Raw genomic sequence first — 22,133 nt, 5'->3', positions numbered from 1 at the left:
TCATAAGTCAGGTGACTGAAAACCAGTGACTTATAAGTCACGTCTGTTTGGTTGTAGATGACTTATAAGCTCATTAAATATGTGGGCCCCACGTGAAAAGGGTGACTTTAAGCAGGGGTGAACCAACTTAAAACTTATAAGCAGGGGTGACTTATAAGTTGGTGGTGTTTAACAAAATAAGTCACTTATTTCACTTTTTAACTTATAAGTAGATGACTTATTTAGAACCAAACATGCTATAAGAAAAAAGGGCACCACGCAAAAAGGACACCACGCTCCTTCCCCATCAAGAAAGAAAAAAAGAGAGCCATTCTTCCTGTAAACCAGCAATCAGCAGGGACCTCACTGAAAATCCACAGCCGCATCCATCCCATCCGTCCATCAGTCCTCCCCCACCACGATCGGACGGCGCCCACCCCACCTCGCCCAGACCATTCCACGCCACCAACCGCAAATAATTCGAAACGCCAGGGACAGGCAAGTAACTTCCCGTCGGCTCCACCTTTTTTATCTGGCTCCCCCACCTTCCCTGCCCGACGACGCCCCCATTTCGAAGCTCCTCCTCGCGATTCCAATCCACGCACGCCGCCTCCGCGTCCGCCTCGCGCAGGGTTAGGGTTTGCTCTGTTCCCCATCTCGTGCTTGTTTTTTCCTGTTGGATTTGGTAGAGAAGGCTTGATCTATGGCTCTCGGGGCCCGATTCGGCGTCCCCCTCCCCTGATCGATTCGTGCGGTTTTCTTGAGCGGGGGGGTGGGGGAAGGGGTTGTGGTGGTGTTGATTCGTCGGATACGGGGATTTCGCGGGCTGGGAATTGTCAAGGAGACGGGAGCTCTCAGGTTCGTGGGTTGATTTGGCTTTCGGTTGGTGGTTTCTCTTGTTCTCTTGGGTGGGGAAATGAAAACGCGTTTTTGCTTCTTATTTTTTTATTAAAAAACTGTATAAAGGTTGTTTCTCACTTTGTCATGATTAGATTTGTCGGTCCATTTTGCCTGATTTTTTAAAAGTTTATAGCGCTGTTAATAGCTAGTGACTAGTGATTTAAGTGCTCTATTATGGTGGAAATCGTGTGTATGTAGTTGTAAGCGGTGGATTTGTTAAATTATGCGGCAGATTTGGTGCGCGCTGTTCTCGATTTACATCCTTGGGGAATTTTTTTATGTTTTTGTAGAGATTCGAATTTGATATATTGCTCTGATTCGTTTAAAAAGTTGGTTTGATCTGTATTTGCGCAGCATATTTTGCGATAGTGACTTATCTTCCTGAAAATTAGGATCTTGTTTCGTGATTTCGTCTACCACGATTGATATTTCCTAAGGTGGCATTGATTGTTTAATGTGCAGCTTATAGTCAGTGATGGAACACAAGGAGGCGGGCTGCCAGCAGCCGGAGGGCCCAATCCTATGCATCAATAATTGCGGTTTCTTTGGCAGCGCCGCCACCATGAACATGTGCTCCAAGTGCCACAAGGAGATGATAATGAAGCAGGAGCAGGCCCAGCTGGCTGCCTCCTCTATTGATAGCATTGTCAATGGCGGTGATGGTGGGAAAGGACCTGTAATTGCTGCAAATGTAGATGTGGCAGTTCCTCAAGTTGAGGAGAAAACTATTGTTGTGCAGCCTATGCATGTAGCTGAAACCAGCGAGGCTGCTGCTGTAATCCCGAAGGCCAAGGCAGGCCCAAACAGGTGCGCAACCTGCAGGAAGCGTGTTGGGTTGACGGGATTTAACTGCCGATGCGGGAACATATACTGTTCGGTGCACCGCTACTCCGACAAACATGACTGCCAGTTCGACTATCGAACTGCAGCTAGGGATGCGATTGCCAAGGCCAATCCTGTGGTGAAAGCGGAGAAGCTTGACAAGATCTGAGGCAGGCATTGGGGGAGCGAAATGGTTGCGATCTGCAAGAGTTCATCATGCATCTTTGCTGCTTTATCATTGAACTTCCCATTCTCGTCTGCTGTCAAATCTCCCGAGGTTCAATACTGTGATGCACACAGCATCCTGGCAGCTGCAAGAATTCATCCCCAGTTAAGTCCAAAATGGTTTGCGTGTTGGCTATGTCGTGTAAGCTTATTCAGTTATTCATGGTGGTTTTGGGTCGGTATTGTGGCATTCCCATTTAGGTAGCTCTGTAATGTACTATTGTCTCATGCGTGTTAAATTCCAATCAGTAATAGTAATCAGCAATTGTCTGCCATATTTCTTACAATTATATTTCTGGTTATATTTTTTTTGGTGATATTCCAGCTGAACATAACATTCAGTTAACCGCTTTGCATTGAATTATTGTGCACTTGCTATTTCATTCATAGGACTAGAAGCTGAGAGGGGATCATGGCGGTTCCCAGACCAGTGCTCACTTCATGTTATGTTATTTCATATGTGAAGCTATTGACCAAATCAACTGATCTTACTCGTTGTTCTCTGAGGAAGCAACCTACTTGCATTTATTTAGCTGTTACAGGGGATGTAGATTCAAGGGTGCAATGAACTAGGATTCTTGTTGATGAACGCTGCATTTCAAAATCATACTTGTTCCAGAGCTGTGATTTTGTATCAGGATCCAGCTTGGTGGTTGGGTATGCTGAATCTGCATTACACAGTCTGCACAAGCACAATTGCTTGGTGAATGTTGCCACTAGGCAAATTGAATTCTCAAGCAAGGCTGCAAAGGGACATTTCATATTCTGGAATCTTTCTAGCGTGTACATTGGGAACATGCAACTCGCCTTTCCACATGTGATTGGAACACGCGAAATTTGTTTTGTATGATTGTCACCTGCAAAGAATTGGAACAAGTGTAAACAACTTGTTTTTGTATGATTGTCACTTGCAAAGAAGATAATGATTTGTACGAAATAATATTCTTGTGCTGGGCATGAAATATTTTCCTCCCTCAATTTGTTGGTGGGTCTCTTTAGATATGCGGCATGTTCGCTGGTTGGTTTCTAGGCTGATAAGCTCGGCTGGTGCTGGTTTGTTGTGAGAGAAAAACACTATTGACTGGCTGATAAACTCTGGCTGAAACAAAAAACCGAACATGCTGATGATGGGAACATTGAGCAACTCTTCTGCCGGGTGTTCAGCTGTGGCGATATAAGGCGTGTTTGGTTGCTTGGCCTTCCCTGCCCTAGGGAGCTACAAGTAGCCTGGGTGGGTTTGGCCTGGTTACTGCAATGCAAGTTGGGTCTGTTTGGTTGGTTGGTTGTATTACGCTAGCCAAGTTTGGCTCGGTTTATGTTTGGTTGCCTGCTCTAGGCCCGAACTGCATTGGCTTACCAGAGGTTGGCGTGTTTGGTTGTTGCTGGCTCTGCTTCGTTGGCTTCACCCCTCCCTACAGCGGTGATCTTACCTCCCACGGGACCTCCCCTTGTCCTTTACGCTTTGTAAGTGGGGGTATTTGGTAACATAACTTGCGCAGGTAGTCATACAAATGATCAACAAATTGGCAACTCCACACAGTTGTTGTCATTGTTATGGTAGATAAACCTTAGGTTTGCTGCCCATTCTTGGTCCCTTTGAGATAAGGGGTCATAAGAAATTGAGGGCCTATACCTGGACATGCGCCTAAATATTACAAAAATCCAGGCACTAACCACTACAACTAATGCTAATCCCCTAATAATGAGCCTTCGACGTCTAGTCGCTGGATCCATGTCTAAGAATAAAACACACACACACATAATTAGTCCCACCGTAATGGACATTTGGTACTGGACAACCAACAATGGGGAAAAAAAAAGTACGACAGGGAAATAAGATGGATGAGCAACCAAGAAACACCAAATCAGAGGTTGCGAAATCAAGGGATGCACTACCAGTGACAATGAACTTCAGATCCACAGCTAATAAATCGCAACATTTAATCCGAAACAAACAAGAAGTACAACAGATTAATCAGGCAAACGAGTGAAGGAAAAGGGAGAGAACAAGCCCTGCGTCCGGATCTACCAGCGGGCCGGCGGATTCACCTTCGGCAGCGGTGGAATCGCCTTCCGCGGCGACGGAATCGACTTCGGCGGCGGCGCGAAAGCGAGGTATGAGAGGAAGAAGCTGCGACGGGTGACCGTGTGGGTGCGAGTGCGAGTGAGCGGTAACCCTAGGCGGGCGAGCGACGGGTTTTGTGTAAGGCCCTGTTTAGATCCCACGCGGGGGGGGGGGGGGGGGGAGCGTTCCCAGTCCCACCCAAAATCCAAAATTTTTCGTCACATCAAATCTTGCAGCACATGTATGAAGCATTAGATATAAATAGAAAGAATAACTAATTGTACAGTTTGCCCATAATTAGCGAGACGAATCTTTTAAGCCTAAATAGTTCATAATTAGACAATTTTTTACCAAATACAAACGAAAGTGCTACAGTAGCCAAAAGCCAAAAAAAAATTTCACATCTAAACGGGGCCTAAGCCTGGCTACGGCCTCCGATCTGCACCAGTTGGGCCAGGCTTACACCCCTATCCAGGAAACCAAACAAGCGAAATTTGCATTGCGCAAGCCTAGTTAGGCCCCTACGCAGCCAACCAAACACACCTAAAGAATACAGGCAATGATAGAGAAGTCAGATCGCCGTGAGATTCCTTCGTTGTTTGTGGGAGAATGGATAGGATCTCAGCTTTGTCGTCCTTCCCATCTCTGTAGCTGTAGACGTATTTTATGGACCTAGTTGTTGTTAACTACGTTCAGTATACTATAGAACAGCCTGACGAAAACAGTTGCAATGCTCAGCCTTAACCAGGGGTTATCTAGATGCAAATCAGATACCCAAATGACATTTTTTTACCCTGCCACAAGTCAGATAGCAGCCATGATTCATGAGACAACAGAGCACTGCAGGATGAAACATTTTAGCAGCACCTTCAGTTACCAAGAATCAGATACTGAATGTGAACCAAAGCACCTTCAGTTACTCATCAATGGTGTAGTCATCAGCAAAAATAACTTCGTTACTTAATAAAAAGTTTCCACATCATCACAAATAACTTCCTTAACAAATGGTCGAAGAAACGGGGTATGAATTGCTTGGTATTGCATAATAAGTGGTTTCACATAAGTGAATATATGCGAGGGATACACACGAAACAACTCATTTACTCTTTCATTGGCTGTTCTAAGCTACTGTGTATGAGAAGAAAAAGGCCGCCCATTATTTATTCTGTATTATTTCTACTGCAAGTGCAAGTTTCAGGACTCAGGCCCCGATGTTGAAGTAAACCGTGTAGAATTCGTCCCTCAAACTGTACAATGGCTCAAGGAGGAAGTTCCTGGTCATCCCCTTCGCAACAAAGCTGATTGGATGGTACTGCCTTAATGGGTCAGTTTGCGAGAAGCTCGCCGCCTGCTCGAGTATCCCACCAATGCTCTGAAGGGAACTCTTGCAGCTGACTTGAATCTTCGTCCCCGCAGAGTAATTCATGCCTGTCACCAAAAAGCATCCTGGTTTGGTCCCGAGCTCAAGGGAAACCGAGTTAGGGTTTCCATCAAGACCGGGCACTATGCTGAAGAGGGAATCTGTGCTCTTCTGTGCAGATAGAGTGAGGTTATTGGTAATCACAGTTCCTGGCAAGTCAAATGGTTCGATCAGAATGGAAGCTCCCTTCAAGGTTGTTCTGTAGATGTCATGCAGCGCTGTTGAGTCCAAAGGGTGTGCCCTGAATGTCGCATGGATGGCGGTGTCAGTGCCATCGACTTCAGGTCGCTCTTGCATTGTCAGGGTCCCATTTGCGCTTGAGAGGACAAATGTTTTCCCATTTGATACTTGTGTAAAGGTTACCAGCTGTGAGTTGTGTGCTGGAGGGACAGTGGTGATCCAATCTGAAATTGCACTGCCATTGCCAGCTTTTGCATCCCAGTCACCGGTGGATAGGCCAGCAAGAACAAATGGCCCAAACAGGACTGCGTGAATGGATGCATACTCCAGTCTGTCATCTGAAGGGATAGCTAGCAGTTAATATTCAGATCAAGATTCTCGCTATATAAAAATCTCAATATTAGCACACATGGGAGCAAAATCTGTTACTTCTACGAGCGTCCTATGTATTTTATTACAACCACTGGTTATCATGATGAAATATAATGTATGAGATAAGTTAACCAATTCGTCCTTCAATCTTGGATTAGGTGAAGCTTCATGAGTTACCTTTAATTGATTCAGTCCTCAACCTGATGGGAAACCGTAGTGCCATGTGATCATCTGAGTTCCACTGTTTGGTGATTGATAGGAAAGATCCTGCCCACAGAATAAGATCAGGTAATGAAGTGGCCTTAAGAAGATCAATTGTAATTTGAACGTTAGACAACAGAATGATTTTACCTGGAGATATCGACCCCAAATCTTTGTCATTTAAAGTTGCTCCTGCACCATCAGCAAATGTCCATGACGGAATTCTAACATTCAATTTGGCAGTCTGACCTTTTGTCTGAACAAATAGAAAACAAATGTGCTGACTGCACATGTTTTATCTGATTTAACATATACAGAATTGAAAATAATAACCTTTGCAGAAATGGAGAGTGAGATTTGAAGATACTGGTCAGAAGAGCTGAGGGTTTTGATTTTCTGAGTAACAGTAAGCTCAGCTGCTTTCCAGTCGTAAGTACTTGGTATGTACTGAATGATATTGAGTGCAGGCGAATCTCCTTTCTCCTCAAAGTAAATAGAATCACCAAGTTTTGAAAAGGATTCTATACCTGCAGATGGAAATCATAATATTTTGAAACAAACAATAAGCTCGAAAATAATTGCAACCCCAATTTTAACAGACATAAAGTAAAGAGGTTAAAAATGAAGGGGCTAGACACTGCCTTCAGCTTATGGAATCAAAATAAGAGGAACAGTTGACTGAAATCAAGCACAGCCAATTACTGTGGAATGATCACATCAAGTCAGCAGAGATAGATGTTGGTGATTTTTTATATTACCTGTCCCATAACAACACCAGAATGAATCGTACTTTGTACCCCAACCATGATAACTCACAGCCTTAGAGTGTCCAGGGGCCTGTGGTAGCATGTAAATCATCACACCAGGATCTGTCCCCCTTTGAATGCTCAAAACACCATTTATCAATGCCCTTTCATAGTAATCTGCATATGCTATTTCCTTTGTCCATCTGAATAGGTTGCGAGAAATCTGCACATAGGCTGCATATGACACATATCTAAACAAGGGAATATATGTTTTAGGTGGTTTGATGATTGTCAACCTTAAGCATGTTGTAGGTGGTGCAAGATTCCTCATTCTCAGTACTCAGAGCCCCAGCTAAACGCTTTGGATCAGTCCTGAAAAGCAGCTAAGAGCATAAGTTCCTTCTGAAATATAGTTGTCTATATACTATGGACATCAGTAAATCAGGCACCTAGAAGTTATACCAGAATTCACCAGCAGATGTGCCACCAGTTGCATAGCTATGAGAAGAATTTATTGTATCCATAAAGAATGACGCAATTTGCTGTTTCAAAATGAGGCTTATGGTCAGCTTCACCCAAATGGCACAGAACCAATGAGAAAAAGAAGACAAGTTGGTACTTCTTCAGATGCAGAGTCGTAGACACTCAAAATTTTACAAATAACAGCAAGAGTTATGCATATCTTTGATTTTCTTAAGCCAACAAGTATACTTCTATGGGAAGAAAGTAAAATAGTCTACTTGTTACCCTATGAACAGTAACCAACATCATAATCGAAACTGATAAGAACGTCAACTCGCTAATAATAAGATTTAATTGAATTTTACCTTGTAAAGAGGGTCTCCTGTAACTTCATATCTCATTTGCGCACCAATGACAACTGGAATGTGTGTGTTGGAATGAAAGCCGGAAATACTGTCAGCCTGAAATGAAACACATACAAACGAAGGTTATCACTCTAATGAAAATCCTTCAAGAGGAACATTAGTTTAAATCAATCGATAAAGTCTAGTACTAGGAACCAAGTTCAGTTTTCATGATAATACCAGTAGGGTGGTGGCATAATTAAAAATGTGTTTGATGTATAGACATGTAGTATTGCAGTGACCACCGGATGATAAAACGATTAGATTGAAGTTAGTAATCAAAGGTCTTAACATAGTTAAAGACGAAGCTGGTTATTGTCATTTATTGTAAATTAGACATGAATAATCCCTACCTATCACCAAACAGCTGAAGATTCACAATTAGGAAACCTGATCAGTGTTCAGCATACCTGAACTGCAAGCAGCCCAAGAAAGCATGGCTTATCGAAGAGATGAGCTAGCGTCAAATGCTTCAGATCATTCTGCCCAATTAATAGAAAGGAAGCATATCAGCTAGACATAACTATATTAATCTATGCTACAATTGTAACAAACAGCAAATCTTACCGTTATCGTGTAGAGCTGATAGAGAACATCATTCATACCACCAGTCTCCTCATTGAGAGACTCCCAGTGCCTCTCAATGCTATATTTCTGTATGACATTCTTCACGCGGTCACTGAAATAATTAGCCATCTTTACCACCATGTCAAGAGCCTTGGAATTCCCAGCCACTGTGTACTGATCAAGAAGGCCTTGCATAATCTGCAAACCGGAAATTAAATTCACTCAACTTGACATTTACATATTAATCAAGAAGTAGTAATGGAAACACCCCTTCACCAGTTCACCTTGTGGATTGTGTAGTAAGGAGCCCAGACAGGCTTGATGGCCTCAACCCAATCGAAGAACTCTGACGGGAAGGCCGACAGGTACTCTGTGCCCATCTTCTTCTGGCAATCGGAGAGGGCGTCGACGACCGATGACATTTTTGCATTGAGAGTATCATTGTGTGTGCTAGCCCACATCTTTGCAGTAGCACTCAGGTAATGCCCTGAAAAGAATAATGTCAAGACATTGAAAATTCAGTCTAGCTGCGTGGTTGTTCTGGGTAAATGCTCCAAATCGAAGCCAAACGGAGATCCGGCGGCGCACCAACGAAGTGTCCGCGGAGCTGGACGTCAGGGCCCTCCCACCCGCCATAGGGAGTCCCCGGCGCCGTCAGGCCGGCCTGCTTGCGGAAGCTCCAGACGAGGCGGTCGACGTCCAGGAGGAGCAGGTACTCCAGGTTGGTCTGCTGGGCTCGCCAGTACAGGCTGCCCGGCTCCAGCCGCACGTCGTGCAGGGACGCCTCGGAGAGGAACGCCCCAGCCGCGGCCCCGGGCCGCGGCGCGCCGCCGGCGGTGGCGGTGGTGGCTCCCCGGAGCTTGCGGTAGAGCATGAGCCAGTCGAACGCCTCCTCGCGCTGCAGCGCTCGCCGCGGCATGAGCGACATCCAGGTGGACTCGTCGGTTGGGGTGAGGTGCTGCTCGTGGTCGTGGTCGTGGCCGTGGACGACGGGCTGGAGCGCCGTCGCCGGCGGCCCTGGCCGCAGCTGCGCCGCCGCGCGCTCCGTGTGCGACGAGGTCAATCCCGGGAACGCGTTCGTGCACGATTTCGCTTCCGCGCCGCGGAAGTCGGCGGCGGCGGCCAGCAGCACCACGATCCCCACCGCCGTCGCCGCCGGCACGCTCGGCGCTCGCGCCATGACCCCTTTCTTGCAAGAACCGCTCAGTACCCAGTACCCACCACCCACTCCTCAGTCGATGGACACCCACGGCATTAGCGAAAGCCTTCAGCACAACCAGACCTTTTAATACCTGATGACAAGCGCGAAGAGGAGAAGCATCAAGAAATGGCGACAACGCATCAAACGACCGTCGAGTGAGCCAAGGATTGCGCGGAAAGCCACTGGCAAGACAACCAAAGGATTGGAGAAGACGACCTTTTTCCTCTCCTCACAAGCTGATAGTGATGGACGAAGTGGACCGACTACGGACTATGCTGAACGACTGACATCGGGGGGAGGGGACGGATTCAGGGGGGTGTTTGATCGGTAATAACTAAAATTTAGGTGTCGGTGTCGAATCGGCGTGTTCGTATATTAATAAAAAAATAGCTGAGTGCGGAGTGCCGAGGCCATCATCATCAGGGTCCTCTATCTGCCTGCCCGTTCCAATCCATCATTGGCTTGGCCACCGCTCGACGCTTGTTTGCTTGCACGCCACCACCGCAACGCCGACGGCGACGGCGGCGAGTGGCGCGTCCGCGTCACGTCGCACGCCACGCAGGTCTTTTCTCTTTCGTTCGGTTCCTCTACTCGGCGAAGTGGCGAGCAATCCTACACTGACGAAGTAACGATGGCCACTTGCCGGAGCTCGCAACGGAAGCCGCGGAGAGAGGATGATGCGTCAGGTTACAACCAACCTGGACGGCCGTTCTGTGCATGGAATCGTGGATCACCAGAATGACCTGAGCTGAACCCAACCGCTCTCTGCGAGGCCACTTGCGGCAAGGCCGTGCGCCGCTCGCCGTCTCTCTGGTCTCGGCACGCTGCTGCCGTTTGCAGGACATGGCATGGCATGCCATCCATTTGCCGGCTCTGGTTCGCTTTGCATGCTGGACATGCATGGCATCTAACCGATCCTGCTCTCCCGTTTTCCTTATCTGTTGGATGTTCGGAGGCAGGTGCATCCATCTATGCACGCATTCCTCAGATTGTCGACATTAGGAATGCACTGACCGATTGTCGTGTGCCACTGTCACAGTATGTACGATGTTACTCACGTTCAGAAAGATTGGACCGTGGCAGTTTGTACGTACTCTGGTTTGCCAACCTGAAGACTGACAAATAGATCAGTCATGGTTAAAAGGGGAGTCTACTTTGAGAAACCATTACATTCTATATGAGGGGATGTATTATTATAAGTATATCTCTTGACATTATTTTGTTTGCGGCGTGTGGTTATCCGATATGACGGAGGAAATATTGCCGATCTGTAGGAGTTGTGACGACAAATAACATGCACTATGGGCGAAGCTATAGTGTGACTGGGGGTGGCAATGCACCTCCTAAAATTAAAAAAAACAATTATAATGACTAAATTTTCACTATATATGCACACTCCATGATAAAAGTCTATACACCCATAAGATAGTGTATTCCCTTTCAATTTCCTCTAGCTTCACAATTGCCATGCACGAGGCTAGCCTGGCAGGCCTATATTGACACCTGTGGGTGCACGTAGAAAAATTCGCAAGCGCACGGATATTGTAGTAGCTTTCCACCCGAAGTATTCAAAGTATCGTATCCATAGGCAAACGTGTGAGTTTAACTACAATCTAACTTAACCAGGAATAGCAACAAGATTAGGATAGAAAAGAGTATAGAGAGGACTTCTAAGGCTTTTAACTTCTAACTTAAGTTAGTGTTGTATTCTAGTGCATGTTCACCAAGGGACATTGCTAATGAATAGTATAGCAAAATTTACTTCTTCCGTCGCAACACGGGTCCTACTAGTCTTACAAACGAGAGATGGATTCCAAAGAACCAACGTGACTGCCACTCACGCGGCCTACCACACGCTCCAGAATGTAGGGTGCATCCACAAGTAACCAAGAGTCTAAGCACCACGCTTACACTAACGATTACTACTTTAAGTCATTCTTGCTAGGATAAAAGCACTCAAACGAGTTGTGATCTTAATGAACATCAAAGCACAAAACTACTTTAAATCAGAAAACAATTACTAGAGTTGTCTCGAATGCAGGCTTGAATAGATCTTGAATCCGCCAAGGTACAAGCCATAAAGATAGCACCGACAAACCCGGTGCTTCCTCTAAAATCTTCCCTCACTCTCTAACTCACTATTTTCTAAGTACAAAAAATAAATCCTACTCTAGAGGATTAGTCTTCTCTTGAATTGCGATATGCCTTCTACAAGCCAGCGCCATGTCATCGATCCATGTTACTTCCCTCGACCACCGTTGGATAAACCGACCTTAAATCACCTTAGAATCAAGGGTATAGATCTTAGAGACGTGCACGAGGCGGGGCAGAGGGTTGGGGCCCATAGGACAGGTCGGCCGACTGTTGGTGGTCCTTAACGACCAAATTCGACCGCCAATTAAAATCCAAAATAGGAGAAATAAACAAACTTATAACACATATGCATTTACTACTAACATACTTCCACATGTATTGGAGACTTGGTATTTTGCAGGAGACATACATGAGATACATATGAAATATGAACAAAAGGCGTAATTTGGAAAGCGTAAAGCAGAAATGCGCAAGAAAATAAAGGAAGAAGGCCCACCTACGCATCAAACCTAGGCCAAGCACCTACATGGGAGCCATCCAGACCCAGCCAGGAGCTTGCCAGAGCAAGGCGGTGGCAAACGGGCCAGCCCAGGGTGTGGCCGCACCGCCCCCAAGCTCGCTCGGCCCCACCTCACTCTGGCGGTTGCATGGCGGCATGCGGAGGCGGTATAGGATAGTTTCCTATTTTTCCACCCCCAAAACCGACATCCAACATGTATAAAAGGATGGATGGAGCTCTCTTTCAACCCACGCCTCACTACCACTTCTTGTATTTTTACTTTTTAGTAGTCTTTTGTGAGCAAGCAAAGCTATCAAGGAGAGCTTGGCTCCTTGAAAGAAAAGAGAAATCTTGGTATGAATACTATGAAGAATTCTTCCAAAGTCTTGCTCTGATTTTATCAATATAGATGTGCTATTGAACTAGAGTATAGTTTTCGTGTTATAATCCTAACATATGAACTAGCATATAATTTCTATGTTATGAATTTAACATGTAAAACATTATGCTTAATCATTCATATAACTTGTATGATTATAATTAGGGCTAAGTTGAGGTGGCGGTTCGTCGTTCCTTCGGGTTTGCCCATGTCGTATGCTTGTCGATCCATAGAGTCAGAGTCCGGGGGGATATGGATAGTTTCTTTGTACACGGGCATGGTGCCTGGGTGTACGGGAACCTTCGGATATGACAATACTCCACGGTTGAGGGGTAGACGACAGGTGGTGACAGCCATGTCTGTCCCTTGTAATCCCCCATGTTCTAGTATTGTGTAGGAGTGCTAAAGTCTCCCATGCGCTGGCAGACCAGTTCCTAGAGATCTCCTCGTCCATCTTACACTTAGATCTAGCTCTAACAATGTAATTTATATGATCATCAACTGTTCTTAGCATGGCTATATTAGAACAAGCCTGCTCCGCTTAGAAATATTCTTTGTTTCTTTGTTTCTCTTTTATCATTGAGGTTGGCCTAAGTGTGTGTCCACTATCCTTAATATACCATGTTTACTTCTGTTATAAACTTTGGTTCACTATGCAAGCATGTAATCTTGTTCATATCCATGCTAGACTCTTTACACTATGCCTTCCTTTGAGAAAATATAAATAACGATACCTTGAATACTTCCGGATAAAATGCTACAATGATAGATCCATGCGCTTGCGGATATTGTTTTTGTAATCATTAAGAACTATCGTGTTGGTGTTTCTTGGCGGCGTTGCTAAGATTTATCCAAATCTTAGTGATGGTGCTAAGAAATACCAACATGTATTTCTAGTGCCATTGCTAGGAATGGATTCCATCTCCACACTTGGTGATTGCGCTAAGAAATGCCAACACCAACCTACCCATAGGGTCGGTCGACCCCCTCTATAGGTGGGCCACCCCCTCTGGTAGGTGGGTCCTACACTTCGTCTTGAATGGGTTTTTGCAGGTTCGCACACTTGTTGACGTCGGTTTATATACTTGGTGTGTATGACGATGGGCCTGTTGATCCTATGAAGTAAACATGAATCCTTGGATGCTTCTAATTGGCCTGCTTTGGTCCATTTTCTATATAAATCAATCTGCATATAAATATTCACCAAGACTTGGGGAATTCGTTAGTTTAAAACCTCTAAACCTATCTTGATGTTCGGTTTTAAGGATAAATGCAGGTAAAGTTGATGGATTATTCTTGCTGTAGAGACCGTCAATAGCCTATTAGATGTGTTTGCTTGGACCGGGAAGAGGTGACCGTGATGTCGCTAGAGCATTCAAGTAGCAAACCCCTCATAAGAATTATTTGCGTACTAAATGTCAAAGAGAGATTCAATCAGAAGAAAAGAAAGCTACAGTAGCTAGTATATAGCGGTTGAAAAAAGGCAAAAAGATTGATCATCATGACTCTAGAATCTCAATTTATAGGAAAAGTTTAGCATACTGTCTATGACGGCCGACGGGTCAGCGTCATGTCCTCTACCGAACGAAATACTAATGCTTGTAACGTCATGTAAGAGAACCGCTGGCTGGCATTGGCGATTCTGAACCACAAATCCCTGAAGTTGTCTGTAAGCAGTGACAGAACTAGGGGGGCGTGCCCCCCCCCCCCCCCCCCCCCAACAAACACGGTAGAAAATTTTGTAATACCCTTAATTTTTTTTCAATTTATAGAGTATCAAGCCTCAATTCATCCATTTGTTATCACAATGTTATGATTTTTTTATTATGAATACTAACTACACAGGTAAAAAACATTAAAAAAAGTTATTGAGAATATAATTATGCATATATTGATCACACCTATATGTGTCATCATATTTGTCCACCCCCTCTTAGGGGGTGTTTGGCATGGCTCTGGAGCTGAACTTCAGCAACTCTAGCTAATTTTCCAGCCAAACACCCCAACTCCAAAACTCCATGGAGCTGCCAACTCCATGGAGCTGTAGTGCAAATGAAGGTGGAGTTTCGGAGTACCTCTTCTCCTACTCTAGAACTGGCCAAAATAGATCTAGACGTGGAGTTAGGGTGAAATTACCCGCAATTGCCACTGATTACACAACTCGAACCGTTTTTCTTTCTATTCGCTCTGCCCTCCCACACCTGCGTGCGACCGACTCCCCCTCCCTCCCTCTCTCTCTCCGTGAATCCGCGTAACCGGGCGACGTGCGCTGGGCGACTGCGCCCTCCGCCGGCCACGGCCCAGCGACGCCATCGCCGGCCGGCGCCCCTCCCCTCCCCTCCCCCGCCTCTCTTCCCCCTCTACTCCATCCCCCACCTTTTCCCTAGTGGAGAAGAGAAGAAGGTCTCCTCCATCCCCAACCCTAACCCTAGAGGAGAAGGGGAAGAAGGACGCCTCCATCTCTGCCGGAGAAGAAGGAGAAGAGGGCGACGTGAAGCCCCCCGCCGTCCCCAGCAAGCGTACGCGCGGCTTCCTCGCGACTAGGCGACCCCGTCCGCTGCCACCGCCCCCTCACCCCGCCTGTGGCTACCGGACCTCCCCCGCTGAGGCCACCTCGATCCAGATCCAAGGTAACTCCTCCGTCTTCTCACCGTGGCCGCGCCCCCTCCCCCTCCCGTCCGGGACTGGTTCTGCTCGGGGTGCTCTGTCTTCTCACCGTGGCCGCGCCCCCTCCCCCTCCCGTCCGGGACTGGTTCTGCTCGGGATGCTCTGTCTTCTCACCGTGGCCGCGCCCCCTCCCCCTCCCCTCCGGGACCGTGGCTGCGGCCTTTTTTGTTTGCTGGTAGTGGTAGCCATGGAAATCAGAGTCTTTGTTTCTGAAACTTGAATGGATACGCCTAGCCAGGTCTCCGAATCTCCTAGGAATTGTTTCTGAAACTTGAATGGTAGTGGTAGTGGTAGCCATGGAATTGTTTCTGAAACTTGAATGAAATTTAGGTTGTTGGGGGAATTGAAAGTTGAAACACATGCTGTGGTTCACGGTTCACCTCACCTAGTAGGGGAACTGGGAAGTGTCATTCTGGCAATGATGAAATTCCATCCTTCCATCACGCATTTACCTAACTGCATTATAATGATATCTGTACCTAATGGAGTACTCTCTTGTTTACACACAAACTGTTTTTTCATCATTTATATACCATAAGTTGGTTGTCTGTCATGAAATTGTTTGAAGTGAAAGTTCTATTGCCCATCATGGCATCACCTGTTGGATAGATTAGAGTCTAATATGAAATTTGTGAGTTCGATAGATGCCTGAAATTGATTGGAACTCGGAGAACACTCGAGTACTGTGTATGTTGTTTGCCGAACAAGTTGAAAAAGGAAATCGGCCAAACACACACTTGAATGCACTTGGTTATGCTGAGGTTGAGAAAGGGTTTAAAGAAAGGACTGGAATTGTGGCTACCAAGGTTCAGATCAAGAACAAATGGGACAAGTTGAAGGAAGATTTCAAGGCATGGAAGAAACTAATGCTGAGGCAAACAGGGACTGGTTGGGATCCTATAAAGAAGACTATTGCTATGGATGATGAATGGTGGAAAAAAGCTAGAGCTGTAAGTTGGTTCAAGATTTTTGCTATATTTGTTTTCCATATGGCAAATCTGTTTGTAATACTTTATAATAATATGTGTTGTTCTGCTTATTTCAGGACATTCCGGGTTGTGGAAAGTTCAAAAAGAAGGGCCTTGAGAATGAAGATGACTTAGCCAAGTGTTTTGCTGACATCACTACTATTGGTATTGATCATTGGTCTCCTCATGTTGTGAATGTTGAAAATGTTGATGAGACACAAGAGGAGGCAACCAATTTTGATCCACAAGATGATGATGTCAGTCCTGAAACACAAGAGGAGGATATTGGTATTTCTCCTCCACCTGCAAGTGGCAAGAGATTGGCTAGGCCTGTTGAAAAAAGTGGCAAGAAGGCGAAGTCTGGAAATGCACTCCTAATTCAAGAAGCAGTAAACAGTATGGCAAGTTCAGCCAATGAATATGTTTCGAAGAGACATGGAAAATACTCTATTGATGAAGTGATGGAGGTTGTGATTGCTTGTGGGGCCGGCTATGATAGCAATGAACATTACATTGCAACTGAACTGTTTGTGAAGAAGGAGCAAAGGGAGATGTTCATGACCTTGCCTACTAATGAGATTAGGTTCACTTGGCTTAGGAGGAAGTACAATGATAAATATGACAAGTAGATTAGGTTCATGACCTTTTCTGTATGGCAGTTCTGTATGGCAGTAAACAATCTATTTTTTCTGTATGGCAGTTCTAGCTACATTCTATTTTTTTGTATGGCAGTTCTGTACTTTCTGTATCCTACAGAAAAATATACAGTTCTGTACTTTCTGTATGGCAGTTCTATTTTTTCTAGCTACAGTCTATTTTTCTGTATGGCAGTTGTAGTTCTGATGGCAGTTCTGTATGACAAGTAAAAAGCTTTCTGTAGTTCATTTTCATTTATGTCAATGTTCATTTTTCTGTATGGCAGTTGTAGTTCATTTTCATTTTCTGTATGGCAGATGTCTTCAAGTTCTTGCAGTTCATATTTGTGTAGTTCTGATGGCAGTTCTGTATGACAAGTAAAAAGCTTTCTGTAGTTCATTTTCATTTTTGTCAATGTTCATTTTTCTGTATGGCAGTTGTAGTTCATTTTCATTTTCTGTATGGCAGATGTCTTCAAGTTCATATTTGTTGTATCTTACATTTCATTTATGTCAATGTTCACAGATGTCTTCAAGTGAGTCTGATGATTCTAGTGATGGGGAATTTTTTTTTAAAATGGTTGAGAGCAGTGCAAAACTAGCACAAAGTTATCATGAATTGTATATGGACAAGGCACCGCCGAGGTTTATGTTTTCACAACAAAGTGGAATGGGATGGCTGATGGAGACGGTTAACACTCCAGGGGAGTGTCATCGAATGCTTCGGATGAATGAGGTTATTTTTCATGATCTTCATGATGTGTTGGTTGAGAGGTACGGATTAAAACCATCGAAACACATTAATACATATGAGATGTTGGCCATTTTCCTATTCACATGTGGTGGGTGTGAGTCAAATAGAAGAGGACAAAATAAGTTCAAACACTCAGGTGAAACCATTAGTAGAAAATTTCATGAAGTTTTAGATTGTGTGGTTGCCATGGCACAAGATTTCTTGAGACCAACAGATCCTAATTTCCGCAATGTGCACAAGAGGATTAGGAATGACAAGAGAGCATATCCACATTTTAAGGATTGCATTGGTGCACTTGATGGAACCCATGTTCGTGTGTTTTTATCACCTGAAGAACAAGTGAGATATATTGGTAAGACTGGAATTGCAACTCAAAATGTGCTTGCCGTTTGTGATTTTGATATGCGCTTCACGTATGTGGCTGCGGGTCAACCGGGTTCTTTGCATGACACTAGTGTATTGTACCATGCATTGGAAGCAGATGTAGATGTCTTCCCACATCCACCTCAAGGTAAATATTTTGCTTACGTTCTTTTTCATATTTGTATGCACAAACTTATCTTGTTTTACATATGTGTAGGCAAGTACTATGTTGTAGATGCGGGCTATCCTAATCGTCCGGGGTACCTAGCTCCATACAAGGGTGAAAGATACCACTTACCCGAGTGGCATCGAGGTATGGAACCAAATACTCCAAAAGAGAAGTTCAACCGTATACACTCATCTGTTCGTAATGTTATTGAGCGCTCATTTGGAGTATTAAAAATGAAATGGCAAATCCTTTACAAGATGCCCGGTTATTCAATGGCCACACAAAAGAAGATTGTTGCTGCTACCATGGTCCTACACAATTTCATACGTGAACATGCTAGTGTTGATGTGGACTTTGCTAATTTTGATAGAGATCCTACCTTCATGCCTACTATTCCGGAAAGGTACAACAAGTATGCCGTGTCTCAACATGCCTCTGATGGATCAACTTCGGAATCAAGCTTTGTGACTATGGACACATTTCGTGATAATATGGCTACATCCGTCGCCCTAGCATGGAATTAGTGCAATGATTATTGTAACGACCTTATTTTGGAACTATGAACTTATTTTGGATCTATGTGTACTCAGATCAATCATTGCAACCATTTGCTGAACTGCCTTGTTCTGTTCAATTTTGAATCGAAATCTGAAAATCCGAATGCAAATGCAATGCAATGTTGCTCTGCCACTCTGAATCGGCCGCCAGCTTCACTAATCAGCTAGTGCATGTACTTTCACGGTAGTTGCCACAGATCTTTTCACCAATCAGCTAGTGCAGCAGCTACCCTCTTCATTTTTCACGGTAGTTGCCACAGATCGATGACAGTCAAACGAAAGTGTGCCTTCTAAAATCTTCTTGGCATAGTACAACAGTAGTACTTCACTGCATACTTTCATTTCATATTTGTGAGAAGTAGTTCAAATCGAACCAGGGGCAACAATGGCAATCTACCCTTAAACTCCTCTTTTCAGGAGCTGGGGACACCCTCCCAGCCAAACACCTCCATCAGACAACTCCAACTCCACCCAGAGCTGACTCCACCAGGAGTTCTGGAGTGGAGCAGCTCTACCCAGAGTTGGAGTCATGCCAAACAGGCCCTTAGTCAAAGTCGCTGGTTCTGCCATTGTCTCTAAGTGTCGTATAAGTCACCAAAGTCCGAAAATGCATTTCTGGGTAGTTACGGCTGAGGACACCGCAAGGTCCATGCATCATGTTCATGTGTTTGCATACAAGTCTATGTAATCTGTCTGCCGTTGAACATTTGTAACCTCGAGGTCTGGAGGACATTCATGTTTCTTCTTCAATTTAAAACTGATTACACTTCTTAATTCCACATAGTTCAAGCTTTACTATATTTGTATGTATTGTATGGGATAAATTGTTGAGCAAAATATTTTCATTGCATCAGTATTATATAAGCTGCGTGTCTCATTGATCATTAACACGCAGCAGCAGCTACTGAGTGGAGAGAGGGAGATTTAATGCACCATGACTGAGTGGTACGTAGATAATTCTTAGTGGATTCAATCACATCTCAATGGAAGAAATGCAGGTGTTAATGATTTTTACTCCAGATCAACGATTTGCCTATTCCTGTTGTTACGGAGCTCATCTTCATTGTGACCTCAATGCAGTGTCCTGAAAACTGAAGTATGGGTCCTTGTTGGGAAACAAGTAAACAACAAAGCTCAGAGCATCATTCAACCTATTCGCTCATCTACTAGCCCGATTATATACATGTACTAAATTAGGAATGCATACATCCGCTGCCAAACCACATTACGCTGCGCCATTGCCCATGTGTCCATGGCGAATCAATAAACTGCATGCTCAAACTGGTTAATAAGGAGCCTTCCAAGTAGGACCAGCTTCTCGCAGGCAGCTCATTTCAGAATAAACATTATTAGTAGATCAGTCATGGTTAAAAGGGGAGTTCAGTTTGAGAAACCATTCCGTTCTATATGAGGTGATGTATTATTATGAGTACATCCCTTATCATGTTTGGTCTGCAGCGCGAGGTTATCCGAAAGGATTTGATTCTAAATTTCTAATACTGAAACTAACAATGTTGTTTGGTTTGCGATATGGAACTATACCTTCTATCATCGGGTGCTACTCCGTGGAGTGAAGTCTTACGCGAAGAACAGGACGAATCCATTTTTGTTTTCAGCAGGTCCACCTTATAGGATCAATAGCCAAAACAAACATGATGTAAGTTCAGTGGAATGACTATGCTTTCAAATTAGAAGTTGTTTTGGCTTTTCTAATTACATAGCTTTTGCTCTTAATTAGATATATACTTAACGATCTATAATCTGGACTAGAGAGTACTAAATATTAGCTTATGATGAATAAGATAGTAAACTAGTAATGGATCAACTTATTTTATTATACAAACCGAAATAAAAACAAAGAGTGAGAAAATGATGGACAATAACAATTCATCAAACGAAGACCCTGTAGATAAATGTTTCTGCTAGAGTAAAAGTGCGACACTCCTGCATCATTTGTGTATAAAACGCCTTTTTGAATCGTGGCCTTCCACGAGAGGGAGGGGTGAGACATAAGTCCGTATAGTTTTTTTACTGAAATTATTAAGGTTCCATTAAGGTAATGATTTCTTTACGCACAACCGTAAAGAAGTCCAGATGCGCACACATTCCCTCCCTCACTCACCCACACGCTTGCATCGGTCTCTCTCCCACTCTCTACTCGCACGCCCTCTCTCTCTCTTCCTCCCCAGCGAGCTCCTCCCGGTGGTGTCCTCCCCGTGCCCGTGCTCGCACCCCCACCCGCGCCGAGCTAGCCGGCCATGGCGAATCCGCTGAGGTAGGCCTTCTTCTCCTCCTCCTCTTCCTCCGCATTAGGGTTCCGGCGACCTCTCCCTCCATTCTTCCCAAATTCCGGTGGCCATAGAAAGGTCAGCCAAGCGGTGGGGATGCCGCCAGCGGTTTAGGGGCCCTAGCGGCGGCGGAGGCGGCCGGGCCAGGTCAGGGCGGGGCACCATGGTCAAGGCAGCGGTGGCGGGGGCTAGGGAAGGGGCATAAGGTGGCACTGCAGGTGAGCTAGGGTTTCGTCAGAGCTCCATGGCCATGGCCGTGGCCGTGGCCACGAAGCTCCGACGAAACCCTAGCTCGCCACGGCGGGGCGAGGGTGCCGAGGTCGAGGAGGAAGAAGCTACTGTGCTTTTTTGCAACTAAGAATCTGTCGTGCGTGCGTTAGCCCCGTCCAATTATTAAATTTGTTTTTTAAAAGATTGTTGACCCCTAAAAAAATATATTTCTCACTCCACCTCTGTGTGGAGCTAGCACGGCGCCAAGCAGTTGCTTCAGCCACAACCAAATAGCCCCAAAATGCTAGCAAACATGACTTGAAAAAGTTGGATTTTATCTGAACTCTAAATCTGAAGAGCAAAAATTTGCTAGTCCTTGCCAAATCAGGCCCGTTCAGCTCTGACTTGCACCCCCACCTCAGCATCGGACCCACCTTATCCGGCCGCCACATACTAGCCGGCCGCTGCTGTTGGCCTTGTCACCAAGAGACAATGGCCTGCGGACACCGCGCGTCCGCACCACGGCGCTCTCCGCCTGTCCCTGCTCCTCGGGCCCCCAATGGCCCACATGCTAGTATCGAGCATCGGCCCACAAACCAGATCCGAGAGCGAAAGCAAGCCACGGCGCCGTACCTCCCCATCCCCACGGTTGTCGCCTACCTGTTTCTTCCTCCTCCTCTTCTGTTGACAGTTTTTTTTGACAACAACACATATATTATAACGATTGATGATGCCATACTCACGGAAATCTTGACTACCGGATATGCTGGCTACCGAATCCGTACCGAAGAAGACCTGAAGGCTCACGACTCGATCATTTAGGGAAAGATATCTCAAGATCACGCCAAGACTCCGACTATGGCATGACTATGTAGCTTGTAGGGCAAGTAGGCCTCGGATATAAATAGCTAGCCATACCCCCTGTTGTAATCATCAAAATTCTCATTGGCATAGCCATCTTGTAATCGCCATCTCACTATTCGACGAGATCGTAATACAAATAAGT

At 45.1% G+C, this 22,133-nt stretch overlaps 4 protein-coding genes across 5 annotated transcripts; 3 read left to right on the top strand and 1 right to left on the bottom strand.

Moving 5' to 3' along the window:
- The first annotated feature begins 453 nt into the window (after nucleotides 1-453).
- Nucleotides 454-2,203, top strand: LOC136466790 (zinc finger A20 and AN1 domain-containing stress-associated protein 8-like). Of its 2 annotated transcripts, none has more exons than XM_066465294.1 (2): nucleotides 454-611; nucleotides 1,342-2,203. In XM_066465294.1, the coding sequence occupies exon 2, from the start codon at nucleotides 1,355-1,357 to the stop codon at nucleotides 1,868-1,870; it is 516 nt and encodes a 171-aa protein (XP_066321391.1). In that variant the 5' UTR covers nucleotides 454-611; nucleotides 1,342-1,354; the 3' UTR covers nucleotides 1,871-2,203. The 2 variants fall into 2 exon arrangements, with proteins under 2 accessions (XP_066321391.1, XP_066321392.1); XM_066465295.1 differs by having other exon boundaries at nucleotides 492-617.
- Nucleotides 2,204-4,996: 2,793 nt separating this feature from the next.
- LOC136466789 (uncharacterized) lies at nucleotides 4,997-9,891 on the bottom strand. The gene is made up of 13 exons (XM_066465293.1): nucleotides 9,761-9,891; nucleotides 8,932-9,635; nucleotides 8,628-8,830; nucleotides 8,344-8,541; nucleotides 8,187-8,258; nucleotides 7,738-7,833; nucleotides 7,373-7,452; nucleotides 7,207-7,282; nucleotides 6,923-7,133; nucleotides 6,498-6,691; nucleotides 6,315-6,420; nucleotides 6,141-6,230; nucleotides 4,997-5,929 (listed from the first exon to the last, which is right to left on the bottom strand). The coding sequence occupies exons 2-13, from the start codon at nucleotides 9,521-9,523 to the stop codon at nucleotides 5,193-5,195; spliced, it is 2,655 nt and encodes an 884-aa protein (XP_066321390.1). The 5' UTR covers nucleotides 9,524-9,635; nucleotides 9,761-9,891; the 3' UTR covers nucleotides 4,997-5,192.
- Nucleotides 9,892-14,858: 4,967 nt separating this feature from the next.
- On the top strand, nucleotides 14,859-16,780 carry LOC136462950 (L10-interacting MYB domain-containing protein-like). The gene is made up of 2 exons (XM_066462001.1): nucleotides 14,859-16,133; nucleotides 16,229-16,780. Exons 1-2 carry the CDS (start codon nucleotides 15,828-15,830, stop codon nucleotides 16,778-16,780), a joined length of 858 nt encoding a protein of 285 aa, XP_066318098.1. The 5' UTR covers nucleotides 14,859-15,827.
- Nucleotides 16,781-17,383: 603 nt separating this feature from the next.
- LOC136462949 (uncharacterized) lies at nucleotides 17,384-19,155 on the top strand. Its single transcript, XM_066462000.1, has 2 exons — nucleotides 17,384-18,051; nucleotides 18,121-19,155. Exons 1-2 carry the CDS (start codon nucleotides 17,412-17,414, stop codon nucleotides 18,594-18,596), a joined length of 1,116 nt encoding a protein of 371 aa, XP_066318097.1. The 5' UTR covers nucleotides 17,384-17,411; the 3' UTR covers nucleotides 18,597-19,155.
- Nucleotides 19,156-22,133: the final 2,978 nt, after the last annotated feature.

The sequence above is a fragment of the Miscanthus floridulus genome, chromosome 7 (genome assembly GCF_019320115.1).
Source record: "Miscanthus floridulus cultivar M001 chromosome 7, ASM1932011v1, whole genome shotgun sequence".
Taxonomy (NCBI): domain Eukaryota; kingdom Viridiplantae; phylum Streptophyta; class Magnoliopsida; order Poales; family Poaceae; genus Miscanthus; species Miscanthus floridulus.
Note: the sequence above shows the minus strand (reverse complement) of the source record. Positions and strands in the feature narration are given on the sequence as shown.

Coding starts and splice junctions, on each gene's coding strand:
- LOC136462950 (XM_066462001.1), top strand. CDS start 15,828: ATGCCTGAAATTGATTGGAACTCGGAGAACACTCGAGTACTGTGTATG. Junction 16,134..16,228: donor GGTGGAAAAAAGCTAGAGCT/GTAAGTTGGTTC, acceptor TGCTTATTTCAG/GACATTCCGGGTTGTGGAAA.
- LOC136466790 (XM_066465294.1), top strand. CDS start 1,355: ATGGAACACAAGGAGGCGGGCTGCCAGCAGCCGGAGGGCCCAATCCTA.
- LOC136466789 (XM_066465293.1), bottom strand. CDS start 9,523: ATGGCGCGAGCGCCGAGCGTGCCGGCGGCGACGGCGGTGGGGATCGTG. Junction 8,259..8,343: donor ATCAGCTCTACACGATAACG/GTAAGATTTGCT, acceptor TTAATTGGGCAG/AATGATCTGAAGCATTTGAC. Junction 6,692..6,922: donor CTGGTGTTGTTATGGGACAG/GTAATATAAAAA, acceptor TTCCATCTGCAG/GTATAGAATCCTTTTCAAAA.
- LOC136462949 (XM_066462000.1), top strand. CDS start 17,412: ATGGACAAGGCACCGCCGAGGTTTATGTTTTCACAACAAAGTGGAATG. Junction 18,052..18,120: donor CTTCCCACATCCACCTCAAG/GTAAATATTTTG, acceptor ACATATGTGTAG/GCAAGTACTATGTTGTAGAT.